General features: G+C 43.7%; 2 protein-coding genes and 1 pseudogene across 4 annotated transcripts in view; 2 read left to right on the top strand and 1 right to left on the bottom strand.

Annotated features, from left to right (window-relative positions):
- The first annotated feature begins 2,461 nt into the window (after positions 1 to 2,461).
- On the top strand, positions 2,462 to 13,841 carry LOC112221915 (sodium-coupled neutral amino acid transporter 3). 2 transcript variants are annotated; one of them, XM_024384350.1, is made up of 17 exons: positions 2,462 to 2,656; positions 5,672 to 5,761; positions 7,678 to 7,813; positions 8,005 to 8,089; positions 8,264 to 8,379; positions 9,436 to 9,509; positions 9,701 to 9,793; positions 9,945 to 10,026; positions 10,165 to 10,247; positions 10,394 to 10,452; positions 10,668 to 10,826; positions 10,984 to 11,063; positions 11,186 to 11,286; positions 11,492 to 11,616; positions 11,935 to 12,079; positions 12,321 to 12,424; positions 12,552 to 13,841. In XM_024384350.1, exons 3-17 carry the CDS (start codon positions 7,725 to 7,727, stop codon positions 12,654 to 12,656), a joined length of 1,500 nt encoding a protein of 499 aa, XP_024240118.1. In that variant the 5' UTR covers positions 2,462 to 2,656; positions 5,672 to 5,761; positions 7,678 to 7,724; the 3' UTR covers positions 12,657 to 13,841. The 2 variants fall into 2 exon arrangements, with proteins under 2 accessions (XP_024240118.1, XP_024240117.1); XM_024384349.1 differs by having other exon boundaries at positions 5,672 to 5,789.
- A 197-nt stretch (positions 13,842 to 14,038) lies between these two features.
- Positions 14,039 to 20,541, top strand: LOC112221916 (annotated as a pseudogene).
- Positions 19,733 to 23,446, bottom strand: part of LOC112221914 (semaphorin-3F) — a 29,569-nt gene continuing 25,855 nt past the window's right edge. For both annotated transcript variants that reach the window (XM_024384347.2, XM_024384348.2), the window contains one exon: positions 19,733 to 21,181. In XM_024384347.2, coding sequence (XP_024240115.1) covers positions 20,711 to 21,181 — 471 coding nt within the window. In that variant the 3' untranslated portion in view covers positions 19,733 to 20,710. The remainder of the gene's footprint in view (positions 21,182 to 23,446) is intronic.

Below are 23,446 nucleotides of genomic sequence, written 5' to 3'. Positions count from 1 at the left end.
TTGTTGAAGTTTATAACTCGTATTGAAGGTTATAACTCCTATTTCAGCTTCAGTCGTGGACGCAGCGGTTGGGATCATTCATTACTTTCCAAAATGTTGATCTTCAGGATCACGCAAACCCAGATTCAGTCGTTTTCATCCACGGTTGCCAGGTCTAGCACACATTCTAGACCAATGACTATTCATAACCAGCCAACAAGGCCTGAAAACTAGCACAAAATTATTATTATTTTTCGCAGCAAGGGGAGTTGCCACATTTAGCCAACAAACAATTTTCCATAACAGTATCAACCGAATTAAGGAATTCGTTTTTCCATCAAAATAATAACTGTGAGCTAATGTGACTAATAACCGAATTTGAATATGTTACAAGAGAAAATATCATTCTCCTTTATTAAACTTTAAAAAACGAATGTTTATTACGTGCCAGATGTTAAGACTACAAACCATTATAAATGGCCTATTTGGGAGATTTGTTCTTAACTGTCTTGCCTAGTTAAATAAAGGTTAAATAAAACAATTTTCACTTGTCATTTCAATATTTCAATATTTCAATATCAATTCCATTTACTTTTGATACTTAAGTATATTTAAAACCAAATACTTTTAGACTTATACTCAAATTCTATTTTACTGGGTGACTTTCACTTTTACTTGAGTCATTTTCTATTAAGGTATCTTTACTTTAACTCAAATATGACAATTTAGTACTTTTTCCACCACTGCTAAACATGCCCAATAATAATTGCATAATAACACAAGGCTACAACAACAACAAACTGAAGTTATAGGCTATTTATTAAATCAGTTTGCAAGCTCCAGGTAGTCAACACAAGTGTGGCACAAACTGATTTGCAATGACTCCAGTGATACCGTCATTTCAACATATTTATTGTATAAAATGGTAGGCTACAGTAGCCTGCATAGGCATAGAAATTAACAGGCTAGTTGATGGCCAACAGATGCAAATGTATCAATCTTAACATTTATTGTATAACATGGTAGGCTACAGTAGCCTACATAGGCATAGAAATGAACAAGCTCTAGATGAAGATCAGATCCAATGTTAGTGGTGGCTGTTTATTAACAGTCTGATGGCCTTGAGATAGAAGCTGTTTTTCAGTCTCCCAGCTTTGATGCATCTGTACTGACCTCGCCTTCTGGATGATAGCGGGGTGAACAGGCAGTGGCTCGGGTGGTTGTTGTCCTTGATGATCTTTTTGGCCTTCCTGTGACATCGAGTGTTGTAGTCGTCAGAAACAGGAGAAAGAGGAGGCCCTGGCTTCAGATCCTACTGTGGGGGGGGCTTCTGGAAGACAGTCCTGCGTGGGTCGTCCCCATCGCCCCCCTGTGAGGTACATGGCGAACCCCGTTTACGCCTCACAGTCAAGAAGGCGGGGCCAAACTTTGGCAGGCAGTTCTTTGTGTGTAACCGCCCTCAGGGCCATGCATCCAATCCTGAGGCTTGCTGTAGCTTTTTTCCTGGGTGCATAATAAAGGAAAATATAGCAACACACTGACATTTCCCCCATGTAGTGGTTTATATGTGTTATCAATCTGCGATATGGATTTATTAGTCAAATACAGACACTCGTTTTTCTAAATTGTCAGCATTCTATTGTCTCATACTTCTGTAACATATTTCACATGATCACATTCAGAGGCTGCCTTCTCACCATACGGCAAGCATCCCAAAGCTTACGGTTGGTGTTGTGTAATCAAATGACAGTGGATGCTAAACTCCAACACAGAGTGATCTGTTGCTCTTCATCAATAACGCAAAATGAGCATGAGTGTTTATCATCAGAAAACAGACTGTTGTCAATTGAATAATACTCCTGTATTCATTGTGCCCTTCCGTGCTGCCTTTAGTCACTCTATATGGCATCAGGACTAAAGTATGATCATATAGCAAAATCACCCAAGTATTTTGACGATTGTCAAATTCTGTAGAGATCAAATATGGAGTTGGCTATGCTAAGGTTTCATATACTTCCTATGGTTACTAAGAATTTTTACATTTACATCTGTGGTCGTTCAGCTTTGCATGTCAAGCGCGGAGGAAGCTGTTGCGCAAACATTAGAGTCCCCATATTCTTTATATTTCCCCAATTTGATTTACGACACAAATAGTGCTGATTGATGGCAGCAGTTTCCAGTGAACTTGTTCAGCCTTGCTATGGAAGTTTTAGTTAGATAGCCGAACATTTTTATTTTTTTATGTCTAACGACAACTTTATTCTCAGATCCATGTGGGCACAGAGCTTCAGTGTCCTGTAGTAGAGAATTTGAAAACCTTCTGTAGATAATAGTTTTGCCTCCTGAGTGAACATTCCCCCACTACATACTCCTCATAGTGATGATCTGTTGATTGTGCTAAGGAACAGATCACGTCAAGTGTAGGTACCGGGAGGGGCTAAGTGCAAGTATCTGCCTCTACTCCCGCGCATTTTCTCCCCCCCCTCACTCCTACTTTAGCTCTTCTCGTGCAGTTCCAAAGAGGACTCCCTGGTTTAGCGGCGTCATTTGAAACATGACGAGCAGCTGCATTACCTGCAACTGAAGCATTTACAGTATATTGGCCATCCTTCCTTGGTGGGTCCTGACCTATCTGCTCTTGCGGAGGGAGACCTGCCTGTTACAGACCAGTAGTGAGGTGAGTACAAGGACATGTCCTGCTGTCGACGATCTGACACCATTCCGCTGTCTGCCATGTGGGTCATGAAACATACAGTACTTTTGCTTTTGAATGTAGCGATAGTAACAACATTAAAAGTAAGGTTAAAAGTAAGACGACCATTCTACTGTAAACTTAGTGTTGGGATACATTTAAGACATTTAATTCTTTAATATTTAATTCTTTATTTTACATTTAATTTGGCTACAAGTACTGAGATGACAATCATGCATCATTTAATTGAAATAAGAGTCATTCATCTTCATGGCGTGTTAACCAAAATGCAGTTTTAATTGAATATCAGCCATAGTCGTAGGCCTTTCCTGCAGTGAAATGACCAAATCGCCCCTTTAGTGGCCCTCATGGGTGGAATGTTATTAATATTTATCATAATTTCATAATTAATAAACATTATTTCAAACAACCCGCCGAAAGTCCGGTGTTTTCTTTTCGTCAAACGGTTCTGTTATATTTCAGTCTCCTGTGATGTATATGAAGTGTATTATTGGGATGCAAACTCAAAATTGAATTACATTTTATATCTCACATGGTACACGTGTCTTCTTTTTTTGAGCCCATAACCATGTGTGTGAGGTTGTATACTTTTGTTTCAAAGTACATTTGTTTAAGACTACCAAGAAACACTCTGTGTGACCCTAATTTAGCACACTGCGGTAAAATTAAGAAATACAGTGGTGACATCAGTCAAATTTCAGAAGGATAATTTACAATTGTCAAGTACTACAAGGAAATAATGTACTGACGTTTCAGTCAATGGAAACGTCAGCTCAATGGAAACGTCAGCTTTCTGTTTTCGCGGTAGCTGTGACCTTCCTTTGTGTCATGGTCGATTAAGTAAATGTAGATGTTGGTTGGGGGGTGCATTCCCGAACTCATATACTGCATTCGGAAAGTTTTAAGAACCCTTGACTTTTTACACATTTTGTTACTTTACAGCCATATTCTAAAATGGATTAAATAAATAAAAAATCCTCTTCAATATGAACACAATACCCCATAATGACAAAGCGAAAACAGGTTTTTAGAAATTCTTGCAAATCTATTAAAAATAGAAATACCTTATTTACATAAGTAGTTTGCTATGAGACTCGAAAGGCTCAGGTGCATCCTGTTTCCATGGATCATCCTTGAGATGTTATTCTACAACTGGATTGGAGTCCACCTGTGGAAAATTCAATTGATTGGACATGATTTGGAAAGGCACACATCTGTCTATATAAGGTCCCACAGTTGACAATGCCTGTCAGAGCAAAAACCAAACTATGAGGTCAAAAGAATTGTCCTTCGAGCTCTGAGACAGGATTGTGTTGAGGCACAGGTCTGGGAAGTGTGGCGAAACATTTCTGCAGCGTTGAAGGTTCCCAAGAACACAGTGGCCTCCATCATTCTTAATAGAAGAAGTTTGGAACCACCAAGACTCTTCCTAGAGCTGGCCACCCGCCCAAACTAAGCAATCGGGGGGAAGGCCTTTGGTCAGGGAGGTGACCAAGAACCTGATGGTCACTCTGAATGACCTCAGACTGGGTCGAAGGTTCACCTTCCAACACAACAAAACCCATAAGCACACAGCCAAGACAATGCAGAAGTGGCATCGGGACAAGTCTCTAATGTCCTTTAGTGGCCCAGCTAGAGCTCGGGCTTGAAACCGATCGAACATCTCTTGAGAGACCTGAAAATAGCTGTGCAGCGATGCTCCCCATCCAACCTGATAGAGCTTGAGAGGATCTGCAGAGAAGAATGGGAGAAACTTCCCAAATACAGGTGTGCCAAGCTTGTAGCGTCATACCCAAAAAGACTCGAGGCTGTAATTGCTGCCAAAGGTGCTTCAACAAAGTACTGAGTAAAGGGTCTGAATACTTATGTAAATGTCATATTTCAGTTTGAGTTTTTATACATTTGCTAAAATTGAGTTTTTTTTAAAACTGTTTTTGCTTTGTCATTATAGGGTATTGTGTGTAGATTGATGAGGAAAAACAACAATTTAATTCATTTTAGAATAAGGCTGTAACGTAACAAAATGTGGAAAATGTCAAGGGGTCTGAATACTTTCTGAATGCACTGTATCTAACTGACTTAGTTTGAACTTTATTAACCAACCAGAAAATAGACGTGATCAAACCCATTTTGAACAACTAGTGGCCTACATTTTGTATGTCTTTTACTACACACATTTCTGAGTGTAAACATCAGGCTCAATGAGAGTTGGAATTCTCCCAAGCAGAACCCAATGATTGTTTGACAATTTCCTATGTATTCTGTGCAACGCTGCCTGTCTCTGTCTATGCTGACCTAACTGGTGTCCATCTCTGTTCAGGCACATGATACATTTTTAGCGTTTGGAATGTTTACAGTCTTAAAGCAGAAGCACAATGCAGGTAACCGAAGTGCTTTCACTTACCTCCTAAACTAATTAAGGCGCTGTGGCCTTGAATCGAGCAGGATGCAACTCTCTCGCTGATCCCGTCTACCCCGAATACCTCAACGGCAATGTTAAATAGCCACCCCTAACTACTAATTCTGATGGTCTTACTATGGAGATAGAGAGAGACGGCAACCCATTATTGTACTATACTGTTAGCTTCCACGCTGTTTCATAGTTTGGGACCATAAATGTGAAAAACGTACAGAATGTTTTGCTCACGTCCATCAAGTTAAACAGGATCTCTTGAATGTAGACGTGTAGCTACCACTCGATTCCATTCACAACCAGACTAACTCAACATTATTTGACCGACAGGTTTAACAAAGGGTTAAAGAGGGGAGGTGTGTTATCAGACTCCTCTCTCTCTCTCTCTCTCTCTCTCTCTCTCTCTCTCTCTCTCTCTCTCTCTCTCTCTCTCTCTCTCTCTCAAGCATGTCCTAAGCTCTCTCTCTCTCTCTCTCTCTCTCAAGCATGTCCTAAGCTCTCTCTCTCGCTCTCTCTCTCTCTCTCTCAAGCATGTCCTAAGCTCTCTCTCTGTCTCCCTTCCTCAGCCCAAGGAGCTTTAGAGAGGGGGAAAAAGTCCTCAGTGGATATCAACAACACAGACAGTGGTGGATTCCAAAAATATATCCATCCCAAAGGTAACAGAAGTTCCCCTCCACTATCTGGGTAAGTAGCTGTGTGAGTTGTAGTGTGTTGTAATAGTGTGTGAGCTGTTGAAACAATGGAAGGGCAACTGTCAATAGAGGCAGTTTTGCATCAGACAAGGGCCATGTGGTGGAAGTCTGAAGCACAGTGCTGCTAATGTGGTGGACTGGGAGGCTCATGACACACCGATGGTCAGTTCTACTCAGGTCTAAAAGTTGACTTAAAGGTTTAGGTAAAACTGGTAGTATCAGCCACTGTTTTATCAACGTTTCACTTAGTCTATATGTATGGTCATATTTTTGCAATAGCTATTTAAAGGAATAGGTTATGAGCTATGTAAGTTTCATATGTGGTTGTTTTATAGTCCTTGGGTGATTTCAACCCAACGAAGGGTGGTGGCATTCTGTCTTTCCTGACCAAAACTACTCTAGACAGAACTGGTAGCAAACCAACTGGTAGCAAACCAACTGGTAGCAACCCAACTGGTAGCAAACCAACTGGTAACAAACCAACTGGTAGCAAACCAACTGGTAGCAACCCAACTGGTAGCAACCCAACTGGTAGCAAACCAACTGGTAGCAAACCAACTGGTAGCAAACCAACTGGTAGCAACCCAACTGGTAGCAAACCAACTGGTAGCAACCCAACTGGTAGCAAACCAACTGGTAGCAAACCAACTGGTAGCAACCCAACTGGTAGCAACCCAACTGGTAGCAAACCAACTGGTAGCAACCCAGTTCTGTCTAGTTATTCTCATTCACAAAACAATGTAAAGCACACTGTTTATGACCCATGGTAAACTCACTGTTGACTTTTCAAATGAGTGTTGTATAGCTCATTAATAACAGCACCCTATTCCCGACATTGTGCACTACTTTAACCAGAGCCATATGGGACCTGGTCAAGTATAGTGCACTATAGGGAATAGGGTCCTGTTTGGGATGCAGCCTAGCGGACCCATGACACAGTGGCACTGAGACTAGGGAGTGTGAACTGGGAACACAGAAACTACTCTCCATGTTTGCTTTGTGTTGCCCATAGAAGATTAGCACAACATTAAGTCCGTAGACAACATTTGTTATTTAAAGCCTTTCCTGGCACATAAGATTCAAATAGCTTTACACCCCCCTCTCCCCCACCCCTATGCTTCAACAGTATTTCCCTTTATCCTGGCAATGGGTTTTAAATATTGTGGACCCGCATTGGTTAATTAAGACCATGTGTTTGGTAGTCCTGCTGTAGGTCAACACTGAGAGTAGCCCTTCATGCAGCCTTGATTACATTTCTGGATAAAAAAGTATCTTAAGGTCACACAGAGGACAATGCTGTATTATAGAGGGGAACATAAGGTTATACTGTACAGATTGCGCTAAAATCAATAACACGAATCATGTTTAGCCCCTTTTTCAAGTATTTTTATTGTGCGTTGTGTTCCCCGTCCAGCGTTTCTCTCCGAACCCAGTGGCCTTTCCTCTACCTAGTCATGTCAAGCCTAGTGACTGCATCCATAGTCAGGAGAGTTTAGGCTAACTCCAGTGTCATCAGGTCTGTCCTGAGGTCAGCTGTTATAGTCATCTCATTACACCTGCACCATGCTTTCCACAACAGACTTTCCGTCTGGACAACCCATCAAACGTCTTGTATATTCTAAGAGCCAAATATAGACTGTCAGACAGTTATTCTTCAGGAGTATGTTCAACAAAGTATAGTCCTATCTTATTTAACTTTTAAAGAACCCATGGTGTTTAACATTATTATTATTATTATTATTAGAATTAGTCTAGTGGTTGATGGCACCATGTGTAATCATCAGCATCAGAGTAATGTCTTTAGGACCCCCTTCCAATATTACCGGAGAACAATCTGAGGCTGAATTTAAACTTCAACTCTGTGCTCTTTATTTCCATAGGTTGCATTTGAGACTTGGTCCACAGGATCTTCATCCCCAGCACAGCCATGGATGTTGGGAGAGGTTTGGAGCTCCAAAAGATGAACGGGCAACATAGCAGGGACCTTGGTCCAGATAAGCTCAATTTAGAAGATGGGTGAGTCTCTTGCTTCACCAGAAACCCTAACACATCAACAGGCTACCTGTCTGCATTTCGTTACTCACAGCAATGCTAACGGACGGGTAATGAATATGTGATCTTGCTACCCGTTGATCTTTGTATACGCAAGTTGTGTCACAGTGGTACCACAGCTTTCTTGTTTCTAAATGTGTTTATTTTCTCTCTAGGTTTGACGGGCTGGAGTTCATGGCAGAACGAGATGAGTTCCTGCCAGGGAAGAGCCCAGGAATAAAGGCACCTCAGTTCACTGATGTGAGTGCTCAGCCTTAGTTCAAAGGTCAAATGTGTGCGCATGAGAAATCAGTCTCTTGTTACTAGTGTAATTACATTGTTACTACACAGGTATAAGAGCAAATGTAAACTAAAACTAGATGTTCTCCAGCCCATTCTGTATGTGTAATTCTTTCCTTTCTTTCCGGACCATAGTTTGAGGGGAAGACGTCATTTGGAATGTCCATCTTTAATCTCAGCAATGCCATCATGGGCAGTGGAATTCTGGGACTAGCATACGCCATGTCAAACACCGGAATCGTCCTCTTCCTGTAAGTTACCATGCCAACACAACACAGGCCGCGCTAGTCCTCCTTCTTTGGCAATATCACTGTGGTTACTTAAGGCTTGACGTCACATGCAGCCCTACCATGACCTCAGATCAGACAGATCTGAGCTGAAAGGTGTGTGTGCGTGTGTGTGTGTGTGTGTGTGTGTGTGTGTGTGTGTGTGTGTGTGCGCGCGCGTGTGTGTGTGTGCACGCGTGTGTGTGTGTGTACAGGCTATATACCCAATAGGGTTAAAGAATGACACTGGTTGTGATGACACTATGATAAATACACTATCCAGGCCATACCAGACCCAGTGCTTGCCAGCAGATCCATCACGGGAAACATTTGTTTGTTTTACAAGAAAACAGTAGGGCTATTATGGGTGTGACATTCTGGCTATGTGTGTGTGTGTGTGTACATTATTGAGAAGTCTGTTGTCTGTATAACATGTTCACTTAATGACATAAACGCCCCCCCCTCTACTAGTCACATGCTTTTTAGACGGGCGGAGCCAAGGATGCACACACAAGGTGTGATCGAAGGATACGGTTTAGCCTGATCTGTGTCGTACGGCCGTGTCACCGTTTGTTTGTGTTCGCAGTCGCTTCCCGTGTCTGAGTATGTGGGCTGGCCTATCAGTGTGTGTATATTTGTGTCCTCATACACACAGTGCTCTCCTAAATCAGATTTGGGGTTATAAATAGCTTGTAGTGATCAGATCAAAGGCAGGTCTGCCTGGATCAGTCCTTTGTGTCCATCGGGAAGGGGTGGACTGGCAGGCCAGGGAGCTGTGTCACAAACAAGTCACACCTGTGATGGCCATTCACATGGCCTAGGTATACTGTAGCGGCCAGAGAAAGTGTGTCAGCGATAGATTTACTGAGTCATTAGCCTTAACTCCGGCCGTTAAGCTGTCTGGAACCGCGAGACTACTGAGGCATTGATGAGGCCGTGCCAAATATAGTACTGATATGTTGATTTAGCTAGTTAGACTAATTACAGAGCGTTGTCCTGTTACGAGATCAGTGTTATGATTAATGTGTGTTTTTGTTTCAGTATCCTGTTGCTATGCATCGCCATTTTGTCTGCCTATTCCATCCACCTCCTCCTGAGAAGTGCAGGAGTTGTAGGTAAGATGCTGGTATTTCACCAAGATACCTATCTCTTTATTGAAACCAAGAACGTTTGTAGAACAGCCTACCATTACTTAATATGTCCAAGGAACTAGAGTACGTGGCTGAAAGGATGTGATGGTTCGCCTGAAAGCAACAACCACAGAGACAATATTAACACGCCTGTGTGTGTGTGTGTGTTCTTTCAGGCATCCGCGCCTATGAGCAGCTAGGGCACCGTGCTTTTGGACAACCAGGCAAAGTGTTGGCTGGCTCCATCATCACCATGCACAACATTGGAGGTACTGTATATTATGTGACCGCCAAGCCATGGTTGGCTTATGTTATCATATGTAAGCCTCGTGAATGTTCCCCGCTTAAGTGCAAGTACAAGTGTGGTTGAAAATGCTTCCGTCATAGCGTTGTGTGTCAACGCGTTGTTGTTTCCCGTAGCGATGTCCAGCTACCTGTTCATTGTGAAGTCAGAGCTCCCGTTGGTCATGCAGGCCTTTCTGGGCCTGAAGGACAATACTGGGTAAGTGTCTCTAGAGGGCAGTTGTTACTGTTATTTCATCACGTCGGCTGTAAAACAGGGCCTTTTAAAGTGTCATTTGATGGATTGACATGACAGTTGGCCTGTTCTTTGTTGTCTAATGTCCCTGCTGTCGGTCAGAGAGTGGTACTTGGATGGGAAGTACCTGATCATCATCGTAAGCGTCATCATCGTCTTTCCACTCTCACTCATGCGACATCTTGGTATGTTTCCTCGGTCACTCTGTTTTTTCTCTGTTTTTTTTTTAAATATTTGGTGCTTCTTGTAACATGCTAGTACTGAGAAAGGACACGTGGACAGAGTGACATGGCTCTATTTAACACGCCGTATTCTTGTCATTACTTCACAGGTTACCTTGGTTACACCAGTGGCTTCTCTCTCTCCTGTATGGTTTTCTTCCTCATCTCTGTGAGTCTTCTTTGCCATCAACCTTCTAACCAATCTGCCAACCAACTGAGCAATACATAGCCTGGTCCCAGATCTGTTTGTGCTGTCTCGCCCACTCCCATGGTTGTAATGGTCAACGACCACACAAGTTGGCTATACAAGCACAAACAGACCCGGGACCAGGCTAGTCAGTACGTCAGTGCTTGACTAAACAGTCAGTTGGTCCCACCTACTAGGTGATCTATAAGAAGTTCAACATCCCGTGTCCACTGGAGAAGATAACCAGTCAAGATAACCACTTAGTGTCCGTCCTGGGGGAGAGTCATGATAACCACTCATTTGTCTCCTCTGATGTGGATTTCTGTGAAGCACAGTCCTTCACCATCAACATGAAGGTCAGAGAGGAAAACTAGTTTCAAATGAAATGAGACAACGGTATACAGTATGGAGTTAAGGACTTGTTGTGGCAATATGTGTTTGTTATACTTCAATGAGCTGCAAGTTCTGTTTGTAGTTTTGAACCATTTAATTCATGGTCTGTTTTGTTTTCAGACAGCATATACCATCCCCATCCTGGCTTTCGCTTTTGTCTGCCATCCTGAGGTGCTTCCCATCTACACAGAGTTACGAGAGTAAGTCATGACTTGACACAGTTCCGATTAGAGATGCAACACATATCCACGTGGTTCACACACAGACAGTTACTGCCAAATTCAGCTACTAATCGATCTCTGTCTGTGCACTTTGACCTTAGCGCCACCAAGAAACGCATGCAGACGGTTGCCAACATCTCCATTCTGGCCATGTTCGTCATGTACGGGCTGACCGCCATCTTCGGTTACCTCACCTTCTTTGGTAAGACACTGCTCCTGAGGCAATGAGAATTTTGAAGTACTTATTTATGTTCAAACTGTTCACTCATCTTGTTACCGTGTCGCTACCATTTTGAGAAGTCAGGAATTGGAGCACTGGTAAATGAACTTTTCTTTGTGTTTAAGACCTTTTTAAGGCATCTGTGTCTGGAAGTATAATTACCATTCTCGGTTTCTCTGTGTTTTAGGTGGAGTAGATTCCGAGCTCCTTCATACATACATTAAAGTGGACCCATTGGACACACTGATCCTGTGTGTGCGTATGGCTGTCCTGGTTGCTGTTACCCTTACTGTTCCTGTGGTACTCTTTCCGGTGAGAGTCAAATCTACCTTGTAGCCCTGAACAGTGTCAATGCTGGCTTGTGTTTATGTATTCTCATATTGGCTTGAAGGGCCCAGTAATGTTACTTTAATTCCTCTTTATTCCAATATAAGCACTGAAGTTACTGCAGTATGAGGATAACTAAGCTCTTGATCCCGCAAGACCCCCCCCCTGCTAGGTCGCTAATTGGCTAACAGGTTTCAAGAACGTATTTGACCTGCTTCTCCTGAGACATAGTCTGCGTCACAAATGGACACAGCCATGGTGTGTGATGCAGGCCTGGTGACACCTCTCTGTCCCCCTCTGCAGATCCGCAGGGCCCTGCTGCAGCTGCTGTTCCCAGAGAAGCCCTTCCACTGGGCTCACCACATCTCCATCGCCGTGTGTCTCCTCGTCATCGTCAACCTATTGGTCATCTTCGTGCCCACCATTCGAGACATCTTCGGCATCATTGGTAAGTGTGCCGAGACGGAGACATGTAAAATGACTGGTTGTGGTTTCAGTGCAAACCTAGTTAAGATTCACAGACTATTGTTATACAAAGTAGAAACTAAAATGAGTACTACTTTAATGGCCTCTCGTAGTTTTGTTCCTGTTGAAAATGTTAACATTCGACCACTCCCCTACCTCCTCCTCTTCACCCCTGCATTCCTACCGCTATCCGTTCCTCCACCTCTTCCCCCTTCCCACCCTAGGAGCGACCTCTGCACCCAGCCTGATCTTCATCCTCCCGGGAATCTTCTACATCAGGATTGTTCCTGAAGAAACAGAGCCTTTAAAATCCATACCAAAGATTATGGTAAAACCTCAATCTGTTGTCTCGTCTTGTTTAGCGATGTAGCAGTAAATAGTACAGTCAAGCTTATGAATCAATGTCTGAGAATTTGCTCACATCCCTCTCTTTTTGCCTCGCTCTTTATCTGCAGGCCGCCTGTTTTGCAGCGTTAGGCTTCGTCTTCATGGTGATGAGTACGTCATTCATCATCCTTGACTGGGTGTCCGGAGAGTCTCGGAGCGGAGGCGGGCACTAGCAACAGACCATAATAAACAGTAATACCAGCAAAATGCCAACCAAATCTATCCCAAACATCAAATTCCTCCACGATGTGCACATTATTTAACCATAGCCAAATGAGAGGGCCTTGGCTGGACATGGAAAAGAATATATCATTAAAATTCCCCCACAAGATGGCATTATGTGGTGGTAGGTCTTGTACGGGGTGGGAAACAGAACCAGCAACTCAAAAGCAGCAGCTCTGAGGTGACAAACATTGTGGTTTGCTTTCAGTATGTTGTTTTGAGGCACTAATAAAGTTGTCGCAGAGACAACAGGTTCTGAGGGTAATGATAGCATATGTTCGTATACCAATGAATGGCTTCATCATTTACCTCCCTTGAATTTTCAATGAGATATTTTTTACACATAAAGAAATGAAATGGATCTATTGTTATTTTTCTCTTTATGGGAAGTTTTTTATTTTCAAACAAGATTGTACAGTATGTTATGTAATTTTCTCTATGATTGTCATTTATAAATCAAGGAATATGTGTTATTTTTAATCAAATCCAGAATTTGTACAGTGTTTTTGCCCTATGCCCATACATATTACTAGATGTATTGACTCTATAGAGTATCCTAAGGTTTGATCATTCCTGTTAGTTTTTTTTCCATGGTACCAAGCTCATGTTAGCGTAACACAGTCAGACATTTTCCTATAAGTGCAGCTATCAGCCGTGATAATGACAGAAGGGATGACCCTCCCAATTCCTCATGACTGATTGGTTTAAAAACATTTATGTGAACTTTATATTATATCCAGCAACTTTAAATGGATATTTCAAACTTTTATATTGTTTTGTTTTTTATCTGTCATGTGGTACATACCAAACAAATATATGAAATGTAGTCTAGTCAACATTGAATGCAAATGATTAGGGGCAGAGCGGGCTGTTGGTGTGATCGTACAAACAAATGTCCACTCAACACAAACTCAATACTGACCTCCGTGTCACTAGTCAGTCAGAGAGCAGAAGTAGTATGATGTCATCTGCTATCGTTGGACTTGGCTTTTCTGAGTAAGTCTGAGAAATTCCGAATAGGGGAGGCCTGTATAAAGATGTTGATCAATTGATCTTTTTAAGAGAGCATGGAGACTGTCTTTATTTGGTCTTTTAAAAATGGAGTTATTCGGCCAATAAAGTTTCATGTAATGAAATGTTTTGAATCTGGTTTGTTCTCTTTTATGACATCTGTCACGTTAATGTGTGGTCCAAGTAGAGGAAACTGAGTGCCCGAGAAGAGGTTGACGTTTTAAGAAAAGAAACAATGACTAAAACTTAAAAGAGACTTCTTAGTCAGACCATGAAATAGAAGCAACGCCATTCAAACGTGATCATCATCATGGGCGAGATTAAAGGGGGGGGGGACTGTAATTGTCCATTTCCTGCTTTCTGTGCATATAACACATTGTAGAAGGCAGAAGAGAAACCGCCTGCGTCATTTCAACTTGTTAGTGCCTGTTTGAGGAAGAGGACAGCCAGGCACATCAATGATCAGCTCCTCTTTGGTACTAAGTGGATATTCTGAGAGGGAACTATGAGTCTGGGATCTAAGTCTAAAGGAGTTCAGGGGTACAGTCCCAGCTCTCTGCTGAGCTCACAGGAGAATGAGAGGCTGGAGGACCTCCTGGGGAGGAGGTGTGCTGTAAGTCCTTCCTGGGAATCAAGGAGGGAGGGGAGGATTGGTATATTTGGTTGGTGTTTGGTATGTAGGAAGCTATCCGGTTGAATGATTGGTACTAGGAAACTGGATGGTTGGTATATAGGAAACAATATGACTGGTGTTTGAGTGTTTGGTATGTAGGAGAGTGTTTGGTAGAGGAAACTATATGGTTGGTGTGCTACTGCAGATTGGTGTGGGGTTATGAGGGTACTTTAAAGGCACGGCCACACCGGTAGCGTTTGCCAGCTGAGAGTACTTATTGAGAGAATATGTATCAACTCTAAATACAGGTTATGGTATATCTGTGAATTCTAACCTTTTATCAATTTTCCTGTGTGTCAATTTCCCCAGTCCGTGAATAAAACACGTTTTTTTTACATCTTCTTTGTATACAGTAAGATATGATTGGGCAATCTTCTGGTCGCTTGTGCTTCAGCCTCATCCTTATTGTTTATCTTTTTCAGGGACTGGATGAACCATTCGTACTGTTGCTCTGCTATGTTTATATAGTGCATTGGCAATGGCATTTGATGTAACATGGACATTTGGTAACTTTAAAAGTAATCTATTGTTAGAAATTCAAACAATTAAATGACATTTTGCATGTCCACCAAGAGTCTCTATGCAATGACTTTAAAACAGACATGAGTAAATTACAGGAAATGCTGGTGTAAACCACTTCCTCTGGTGACAGAATCAGAGGCAGCAGTTAAACTCAGTCACATATGAGTATGTGCAGTCTGCTTTTTTTTCACATTCCAACTTCCTGGTTTCTGAAGTAGGCCCAAGCCTGCAGTGGTAGATGATAATTCTAACAAAACACAAGATCTAAAAAGTCCTACTACAGAAAATGTGATGACATTAATGGGGCAGGTGTTTGCTCTGGCAACTACCCAATAACTTTTCGAACCACAACAGAGTACCAAGCAGCAGATTGTAAGCTCGTATCACAGGTAACTTGGCTCTGTATAGTCGACTCCTGATAAATGATAAACTGATAAACTTCCGATTGTCCTAAATGTTTGCACTTAACCTGACCACAGCCTGTCCAGAGTAAAATCATCTATAGTCAGCATTTTAATTGCACTTTTCCGATGTGCACTTATCAGTAGCCAACATATAAACTGCGTGTGGTGTGTGTGTGTGTGTGTGTGTGTGTGTGTGTGTGTGTGTGTGTGTGTGTGTGTGTGTGTGTGTGTGTGTGTGTGTGTGTGTGTGTGTGTGTGTGTGTGTGTGTGTGTGTGTGTGTGTGTGTGTGTGTGTGTGTGTGTGTGTGTGTGTGTGCATGTGTGTGTGTGCATGTGTGTGTGTGCATGTGTGTAGTCCCTGGCCACGGCTGTGGTGCAGCTGTATATGGCCCTGCCACATAGTCCCACCTGCTGGAGCCTGCAGCACACTGGGGTGGCCTGCTTCACCAAGGACAACCCTCGTCGCTCCTACTTTATACGCCTCTTCGATGTCAAGGTAACAGGAATATGTAACGTCAGCTATAATGATGGTCGAATATCTATCTATCTATCTATCTATCTATCTATCTATCTATCAATCAATCAATCATATTTCTTTAAAAAGCCATTTTTACATTAGCAGTTGTCACAAAGTGTGTATAGTAACCCAGTCTAGATAAGGATCCTTTGTTGAGTTTACCATGAGCTGAGAGCCTGAAGGATCAGTTGTAATATTGTCCACTGTTGAGTTTACCATGAGCTGAGAGCCTGAAGGATCAGTTGTAATATTGTCCATTGTTGAGTTTACCATGAGCTGAGAGCCTGAAGGATCAGTTGTAATATTGTCCACTGTTGAGTTTACCATGAGCTGAGAGCCTGAAGGATCCGTTGTAATATTGTCCATTGTTGAGTTTACCATGAGCTGAGCGCCTGAAGGATCAGTTGTAATATTGTCCACTGTTGAGTTTACAATGAGCTGAGAGCCTGAAGGATCAGTTGTAGTATTATCCACTATTGAGTTTACCATGAGCTGAGAGCCTGAAGGATCAGTTGCAATATTGTCCACTGTCAGTTTAAGCTACAGTTATGCTAACAGTTGTTTTTCCCCCCAGAAAGGACAGCTGACCTGGGAGCAGGAGCTCTATAACCAAATGGTCTACCACAGCCCCCGACCCTTCTTCCACGCATTTGCTGCAGATGTAAGCAAAACATGAATATGCCCTGGATGCTCATGATGATGGCTTGATTGTAAATCCAAAGTTGAGTGATTGTCCATTTGTATTTCTCCTTCTGCAAATGTATGCCAAGATATGTCATAGTTCACTCCAATACAATGCAGGACTGCCAAGTGGGGCTGAACTTTGTGAATGAACAAGAGTCTGAAACATTCCTATGTGCAGTGGAAGACAAGATAAACCAGAGAAACCGTCAAGGTCAGGTCATTTGTTGTAGGATCCAGGACAGAAACATTGTGTTTTGCGTTATTTGGTTGTCAATGGTTGTTGTTCGTGGTTGTTATTTGTCATATTTGAAATAATACACACGACTGTTCAAAGTTTGGGGTCACTTAGAAATGTCCTTGTTTTCGAATGAAAAGCCATTTTTTTGTCCATTAAAATAACATCAAATTGATCAGAAATACAGTGTAGACATTGTTAATATTGTAAATTATTATTGTAGCTGGAAACAGCTGATGTTCAATGGAATATCTACATAGGCGTACAGAGTCCCATTATGAGCAACTTCGACGTCAACAGTGAAGAGGCGATTCCGGATGCTGGCCTTCTAGGCAGAGTTCCTCTGTCCAGTGTCTGTGTTCTTTTGCCCATCTTAATCTTTTCATTTTATTGGCCAGGCTGAGATATGTCTTTTGCTTTGCAATTCTGCCTAAAAGGCCAGTATTCCGGAGTCGCCTCTTCACTGTTGATGTTGAGACTGGTGTTTTAGCTAGCAACGTGCCATTGGAACACAGGAGTGATGGTTGCTGGTAATGGGCCTCTGTACACCTATGTAGATATTCCATTAAAAATCAGCCGTTTCCAGCTACAATAGTCATTTACAACATTAACAATGTACACACTGTGTTTCTGATCAATTTGATGTTATTGTAATGGACAAAAAATGTCCTTTCATCTCCTTTCAATTTCTTTCAAAAACAAGGACATTTCTAAGTGACACCAAATGTTTTGAACGGTGGAGTATCTCTGATACTGGAAAACAGAACAAATATTGTAAGGTGTGGTTCCATAGAGGTTAGCTGTGGCTTTTCAAAGGAAAAGGTTGTGTTGGAGATGAGAAGACATTATCTAAACTGACATCCTCTCATTTCCTGTTCCCTTCTTTTCTCCTTCTCACAGTCTCAGAGAAGAAGCAGCGCCCCCTGCCTTCCAATGGTAAGACTGACATACTAATACCACGGACATTTGGATGCGGGTGTCTGAAGTAATCACTAAAGAATCCTTTTTCCTTTTCTTTATATGTGTGTTTTACTTACAGACAGAGGTAAAGGTGAGTATCCCTAATCCCATTGTACGTGTTATACCCCAGGCACCAATACCAACTGACCCAATATGTAAACATACAATGTGTTTCATACATGTACACATCAATTGTAATCCAGGACCTGGGAGTCCCGCTTCTCCCTCTGTGGCAACCATAGACATCCAGAACCCAGACATCCAGGCTTCACGCTACCGCTCCGTCACACCTGTGCCTGCTCCTGCCTTTGTCAGTAAGGGGAAAAAGGACAAGAAGAAGGACAAGAGGAAGGGCAGTAAACTCTCCAAAGCAGACATTGGAGCACCCAGTGGGTTTACGTGAGTGGATACGAAGCACACACATATAAGCAGGCGGTAAAATAAAGCCTTCATAAGCTATCACAATACATGTAGTTACATGACACCTATCATCGAATTGTCTGTCCTCAATTTGTCTAATTTACAAACCAGGACAGAATCCAAGCTTGCCACTCATACCTTTCTGAGGTACTCACTCAGGTGTATGTTCCTCTCCCTCTCTCTCCTCTCCTCCTCAGACACGTGAGTCATGTGGGCTGGGATCCCAACAACCTGGACCCTGACCTGAAGAAGCTGCTGTCTTGTGCTGGGATCAGTGAGGCTGAGTTGAAGGATGAGGAGACCTCCCAACTCATCCAACAAGTCATCGAGAACTCAGGCGGCATGGAAGCAGTCAAAAAGGCCATGCACACTGGTAAGTGTCATTCTGAGTGTCTGTCTCCTGGTCTAGAGTTACCAACTTCCTCACTTTTTTACAACTAACTGTAAATCAATCTCTTTTTGTAATCTAATAAATTGGCCTTTTTTTCATCCCAATGTCATATAGATCCTGAGATTCCTCCTGGTAGACAGGGTTCTCTACCTCCCGTACCAGGCAGCTGTTCCTCCTCTCCTGCTCCCCCTCCTCCACGGGGGGGTCGCTCAGGCCCCCTGCCCCCTCCCCCAGGACAGCCAGGGCGAGGACCACCCCCTCCCATCCCCCTCAATCACGTGGAGCCCTGCCACTGCCACCCCCTCAAGCGACCGAGGCGGACTCCCACACCCTCCACCCTCTGTGTCCTATACTCCCCCTCCCCCTCCCCCTGGCCACCAGCGCTCCATGCCTGCCTCTCCTCCACCTCCTCCCCCGCCTCCCCCAGCCCAGAGCTCTGGAGACCTTCCTTCTCCTCCACACCACTTTAAAGGTCCCCCATCACCTGCTCCTGCATCTACAGGAGGATGTGAAGGAGGTGAAAGAGGAGCTCTGCTGGACCAGATCCGCCTGGGGAGGAAGCTCAAAAACGTAAACTAAACTTTGTTATTCAAATGCAGAAATTGTCTTTGTCAATGAGAGTGAAGTCTATATATTTCAGTTTACATGATCTTTGACCTTTGACCTTTGTGTCCCAGGTCACAGACAGTCCTGAGTCACCTCCGCCTGCTGACACAGACTCAGAGGGCATCGTAGGAGCTCTGATGATGGTCATGCAGAAGAGGAGTAAAGTCATCCACTCCTCTGGTAAACACCTTCTCATCCTAATTTATCATTCATTCATTCATTAATGTATTATATTCCATCTACAAATGTGTCAAATAAACCAAATGCATTATGGTTCATCCTCATGAATCTAAAAATAAATACCAGCATAACAGACATAACTCTCTTCTGTTTCAGATGAAGGTGAAGAAGAAGGAGGTTATGATGATGAAGATGACGATGAGTGGGACGACTGATAAGTGCATTCCATCCTGTATTATTTTCCACTCTGTAACCATGGACTCAACAGTCTGGTTGATCCGGTTAATCTCTTTTGTGTTGGTGTTTTTGTATCAGTTGCTGACTGGAAGGTGACTCACGAAGATTTACATCGGAAGAATGCTACAGATAAGGATTGTGTGAAAGTCCGAAATGTGAGAGAAATCAACGGAACGTAAGACAGAGAAACGATTGATGGGATCACATATCTTTATATTTGCCGTTCAAACGTTTCCAGTGTAGGACTCATGCGGAGTATGTACAACGCATTACAGTATGTTTCTGTACGACGCATTACAGTATGTTTCTGTACGACACATTACAGTATGTTTCTGTACAACAAATTACAGTATGTTTCTGTACAACACATTACAGTATGTTTCTGTACAACACATTACAGTGTGTTTCTGTACAACACATTACAGTATGTTTCTGTACAACACATTACAGTGTGTTTCTGTACAACACATTGCAGTATGTTTCTGTACTACAAATTACAGTATGTTTCTGTACAACACATTACAGTATGTTTCTGTACTACACATTACAGTATGTTTTTGTACTACACATTACAGTACGTTTCTGTACTACACATTGCAGTATGTTGCTCAATATCATTAGAACATATGGTGAGGTCTTCTTCACAATCTTCTTTATACCTGTTCCCATTAAAAGTGACAATTTGATATGGCTGGAATGTAGTATTATAATGTAATACAGAGATTATGCACACATGGGATTTACCGTCTTATTCCTCTACATGTGGAGATGATCTGTTTTGTTGAAAGATCCCTCACGTCCCTTTCAATCCACCACCGTCCACGCACACAATTCAAAGATGTACATCACACCAAAACATTATCGCTCAACGCTGAACAGCAAAATGTACACATTTCCAACCGAATAAAGCATGCAAAGGCAAATGTTTATCAAATGTTTTATGTCATAACCATTAAACATTAATAAACCATGGATCTATTATGATGGTAAAATATATACACGTATCGATATATTACATTTCTATACTGAGATACTGGGTTGTGTGAGGGTCGGTATCACGTCATTCAATGTACAAAGAGAGATGAAACTCATGTTTGGTGTCAAACATGGATCTGTAGTCTACCACAGGAGTGTCCTAGCTGGCTAGTGTTGGAAGTCCAGTCCTCTATCCTCCTTGGGTCTCCTGGCTCTCTGTGTGTCTTCTGCTGATGCGTTTAGGCTGTTGCTCCTCCGGCTCTTGCTCCTGGCTCTCTGTGTGTCTCCTGGAAGTGCGTTTGGGCTGTTGCTGCTTGTGCCTCAGCTGCTCCCAGTAGGACTGACAGTACTGGTGGATCAGCCTGACCTCCGGCTGGGACAGGGTGTCTGTGAAAGGGGGGGTTGGAGGGACCCTCTGCTGCTTGGGGTCATGTTGTCTCCCCCGTCCAGTGGGAGGGCTGTTGGAGGTCATGGGGTCGTTGTCAGGGGAGGTGAGGGCCAGCACGATGTCTCGGTCCAGAATGCGCAGCGACACCCGGGCCACAGTGTGTTTGAAGTTGTTCTCTGTGGCCAGGCAGTGGTAGAGCCCGGCATCCGATTGGCTGAGGGACTTCAGAAGGATCCCGTGGGCTGTCTTCAGATACTCTCTGTCCCGGTTGAGCTGAGGGGTGAGAGGGAGAAAGAGTGTTATGGTCTTGAGGGGGAGAGAGTGTTGTGGTAGTGAGGGGGAGAGAGTGTTGTGGTAGTGAGGGGGAGAGTGTTGTGGTAGTGAGGGGGAGAGAGTGTTGTGGTAGTGAGGGGAGAGAGAGTTATGGTAGGAGGGGGAGTGTGTTGTGGTAGTGATTGGGAGAGAGAGAGTTGTGGTAGTGAGGGAGAGAGAGTGTTATGGTCGTGAGGGGAGAGAGAGTGTTATGGTAGTGAGGGGGAGAGAGAGTGTTATGGTAGTGAGGGGAGAGAGAGTTATGGTAGTGAGGGGGAGAGAGTGTTATGGTAGTGAGAGAGAGAGTGTTATGGTAGTGAGGAGAGAGAGTGTTGTGGTAATGAGGGGAGAGAGAGTGTTATGGTAGTGAGGGGGAGAGAGTGTTATGGTAGTGAGGGAGAGAGAGTGTTATGGTAGTGAGGGGAGAGAGAGTGTTGTGGTAGTGAGGGAGAGAGAGAGTGTTGTGTAGTGTGGAGAGTGAGGGAGAGAGTGTTATGGTAGTGAGGGGAGAGAGGGTGTTGTGGTAGTGAGGGGAGAGAGAGTGTTGTGGTAGTGAGGGGAGAGAGTGTTGTGGTAGTGAGGGGGAGAGAGAGTGTTGTGGTAGTGAGGGGAGAGAGTGTTGTGGTAGTGAGGAGAGAGAGTGTTGTGGTAGTGAGGGGGAGAGAGTGTTAGGTAGTGAGGGGAGAGAGAGTGTTATGGTAGTGAGGGGGGAGAGAGAGTTATGGTAGTGAGGAGAGAGAGTGTTATGGTAGTGAGGGGGAGAGTTGTGGTAGTGGTAGTGAGGGGAGAGAGAGTGTTGTGGTAGTGAGGGGAGAGAGAGTGTTGTGGTAGTGAGGGGAGAGAGTGTTATGGTAGTGAGGAGAGAGTGTTATGGTAGGAGGAGAGAGAGTGTTATGGTAGTGAGGGGAGAGAGAAGTGTTATGGTAGTGAGGGGAGAGAGAGTTGTGGTAGTGAGGGGAGAGAGAGTGTTGTGGTAGTGAGGGGGAGAGAGTGTTGTGGTAGTGAGGGGGAGAGAGTGTTGTGGTAGTGAGGGGGAGAGAGAGTGTTATGGTAGTGAGGGGAGAGAGTGTTGTGGTAGTGAGGGAGAGAGAGAGTGTTATGGTAGTGAGGGGGAGAGAGAGTGTTGTGGTAGTGAGGGAGAGAGAGTGTTGTGGTAGTGAGAGAGTGTTGTGGTAGTGAGGGGGAGAGAGAGTGTTATGGTAGTGAGGGGGAGAGAGAGTGTTATGGTAGTGAGGGGGAGAGAGAGTGTTATGGTAGTGAGGGGAGAGAGTGTTATGGTAGTGAGGGTGAGAGAGAGAGTTATGGTAGTGAGTGTTGTGGTAGTGAGGGGGAGAGAGAGTGTTGTGGTAGTGAGGGGAGAGAGAGTGTTATGGTAGTGAGGGGGAGAGAGAGTGTTATGGTAGTGAGGGGGAGAGAGTGTTATGGTCGTGGAGAGAGAGAGTGTTATGGTAGTGAGGGAGAGAGGTTATGGTAGTGAGGGAGAGAGAGAATGTTGTGGTGAGGGAGAGAGTGTTGTAGTAGTGAGGGGGAGAGAGTGTTATGGTAGTAGGGGGAGAGAGAGTGTTGTGGTAGTGAGGGAGAGAGAGTGTTATGGTAGTGAGAGAGAGAGTGGTAGTGAGGGGAGAGAGTGTTATGGTAGTGAGGGGGAGAGAGAGTGTTATGGTAGTGAGGGAGAGAGAGTGTTATGGTAGTGAGGGGGAGAGAGAGTGTTGTGGTAGTGAGGGGGAGAGAGTTATTGTAGTGAGGGGGAGAGAGAGAGTTATGGCAGTGAGGGGGAGAGAGTGTTGTGGTAGTGAGGGGCAGAGAGGTTGTGTAGTGAGGGAAGAGAGTGTTATGGTAGTGAGAGTTATGGTAGTGGAGGGGGAGAGAGTGTTATGGTAGTGAGGGAGAGAGAGAGTGTTGTGGTAGTGAGGGAGAGAGAGAGTGTTATGGTAGTGAGGGGAGAGAGAGTGTTGTGGTAGTGAGGGGGAGAGAGAGTTATGGTATGAGGGGGAGAGAGAGTGTTATGGTCAGTGAGGGGGAGAGAGTGTTGTGGGTGAGGGGGAGAGAGTGTTATGGTAGTGAGGGGGAGAGAGTGTTATGGTAGTGAGGGGAGAGAGAGTGTTATGGTAGTGAGGGGAGAGAGAGTTATGGTAGTGAGGGAGAGAGTGTTATGGTAGTGAGGGGAGAGAGAGTGTTGTGGTAGTGAGGGGGAGAGAGAGTGTTGTGGTAGTGAGGGGGAGAGAG

Source organism: Oncorhynchus tshawytscha, linkage group LG22 (assembly GCF_018296145.1).
Source record: "Oncorhynchus tshawytscha isolate Ot180627B linkage group LG22, Otsh_v2.0, whole genome shotgun sequence".
Lineage (NCBI taxonomy): Eukaryota > Metazoa > Chordata > Actinopteri > Salmoniformes > Salmonidae > Oncorhynchus > Oncorhynchus tshawytscha.
This window is presented reverse-complemented; position numbering and strand designations above follow the sequence as displayed.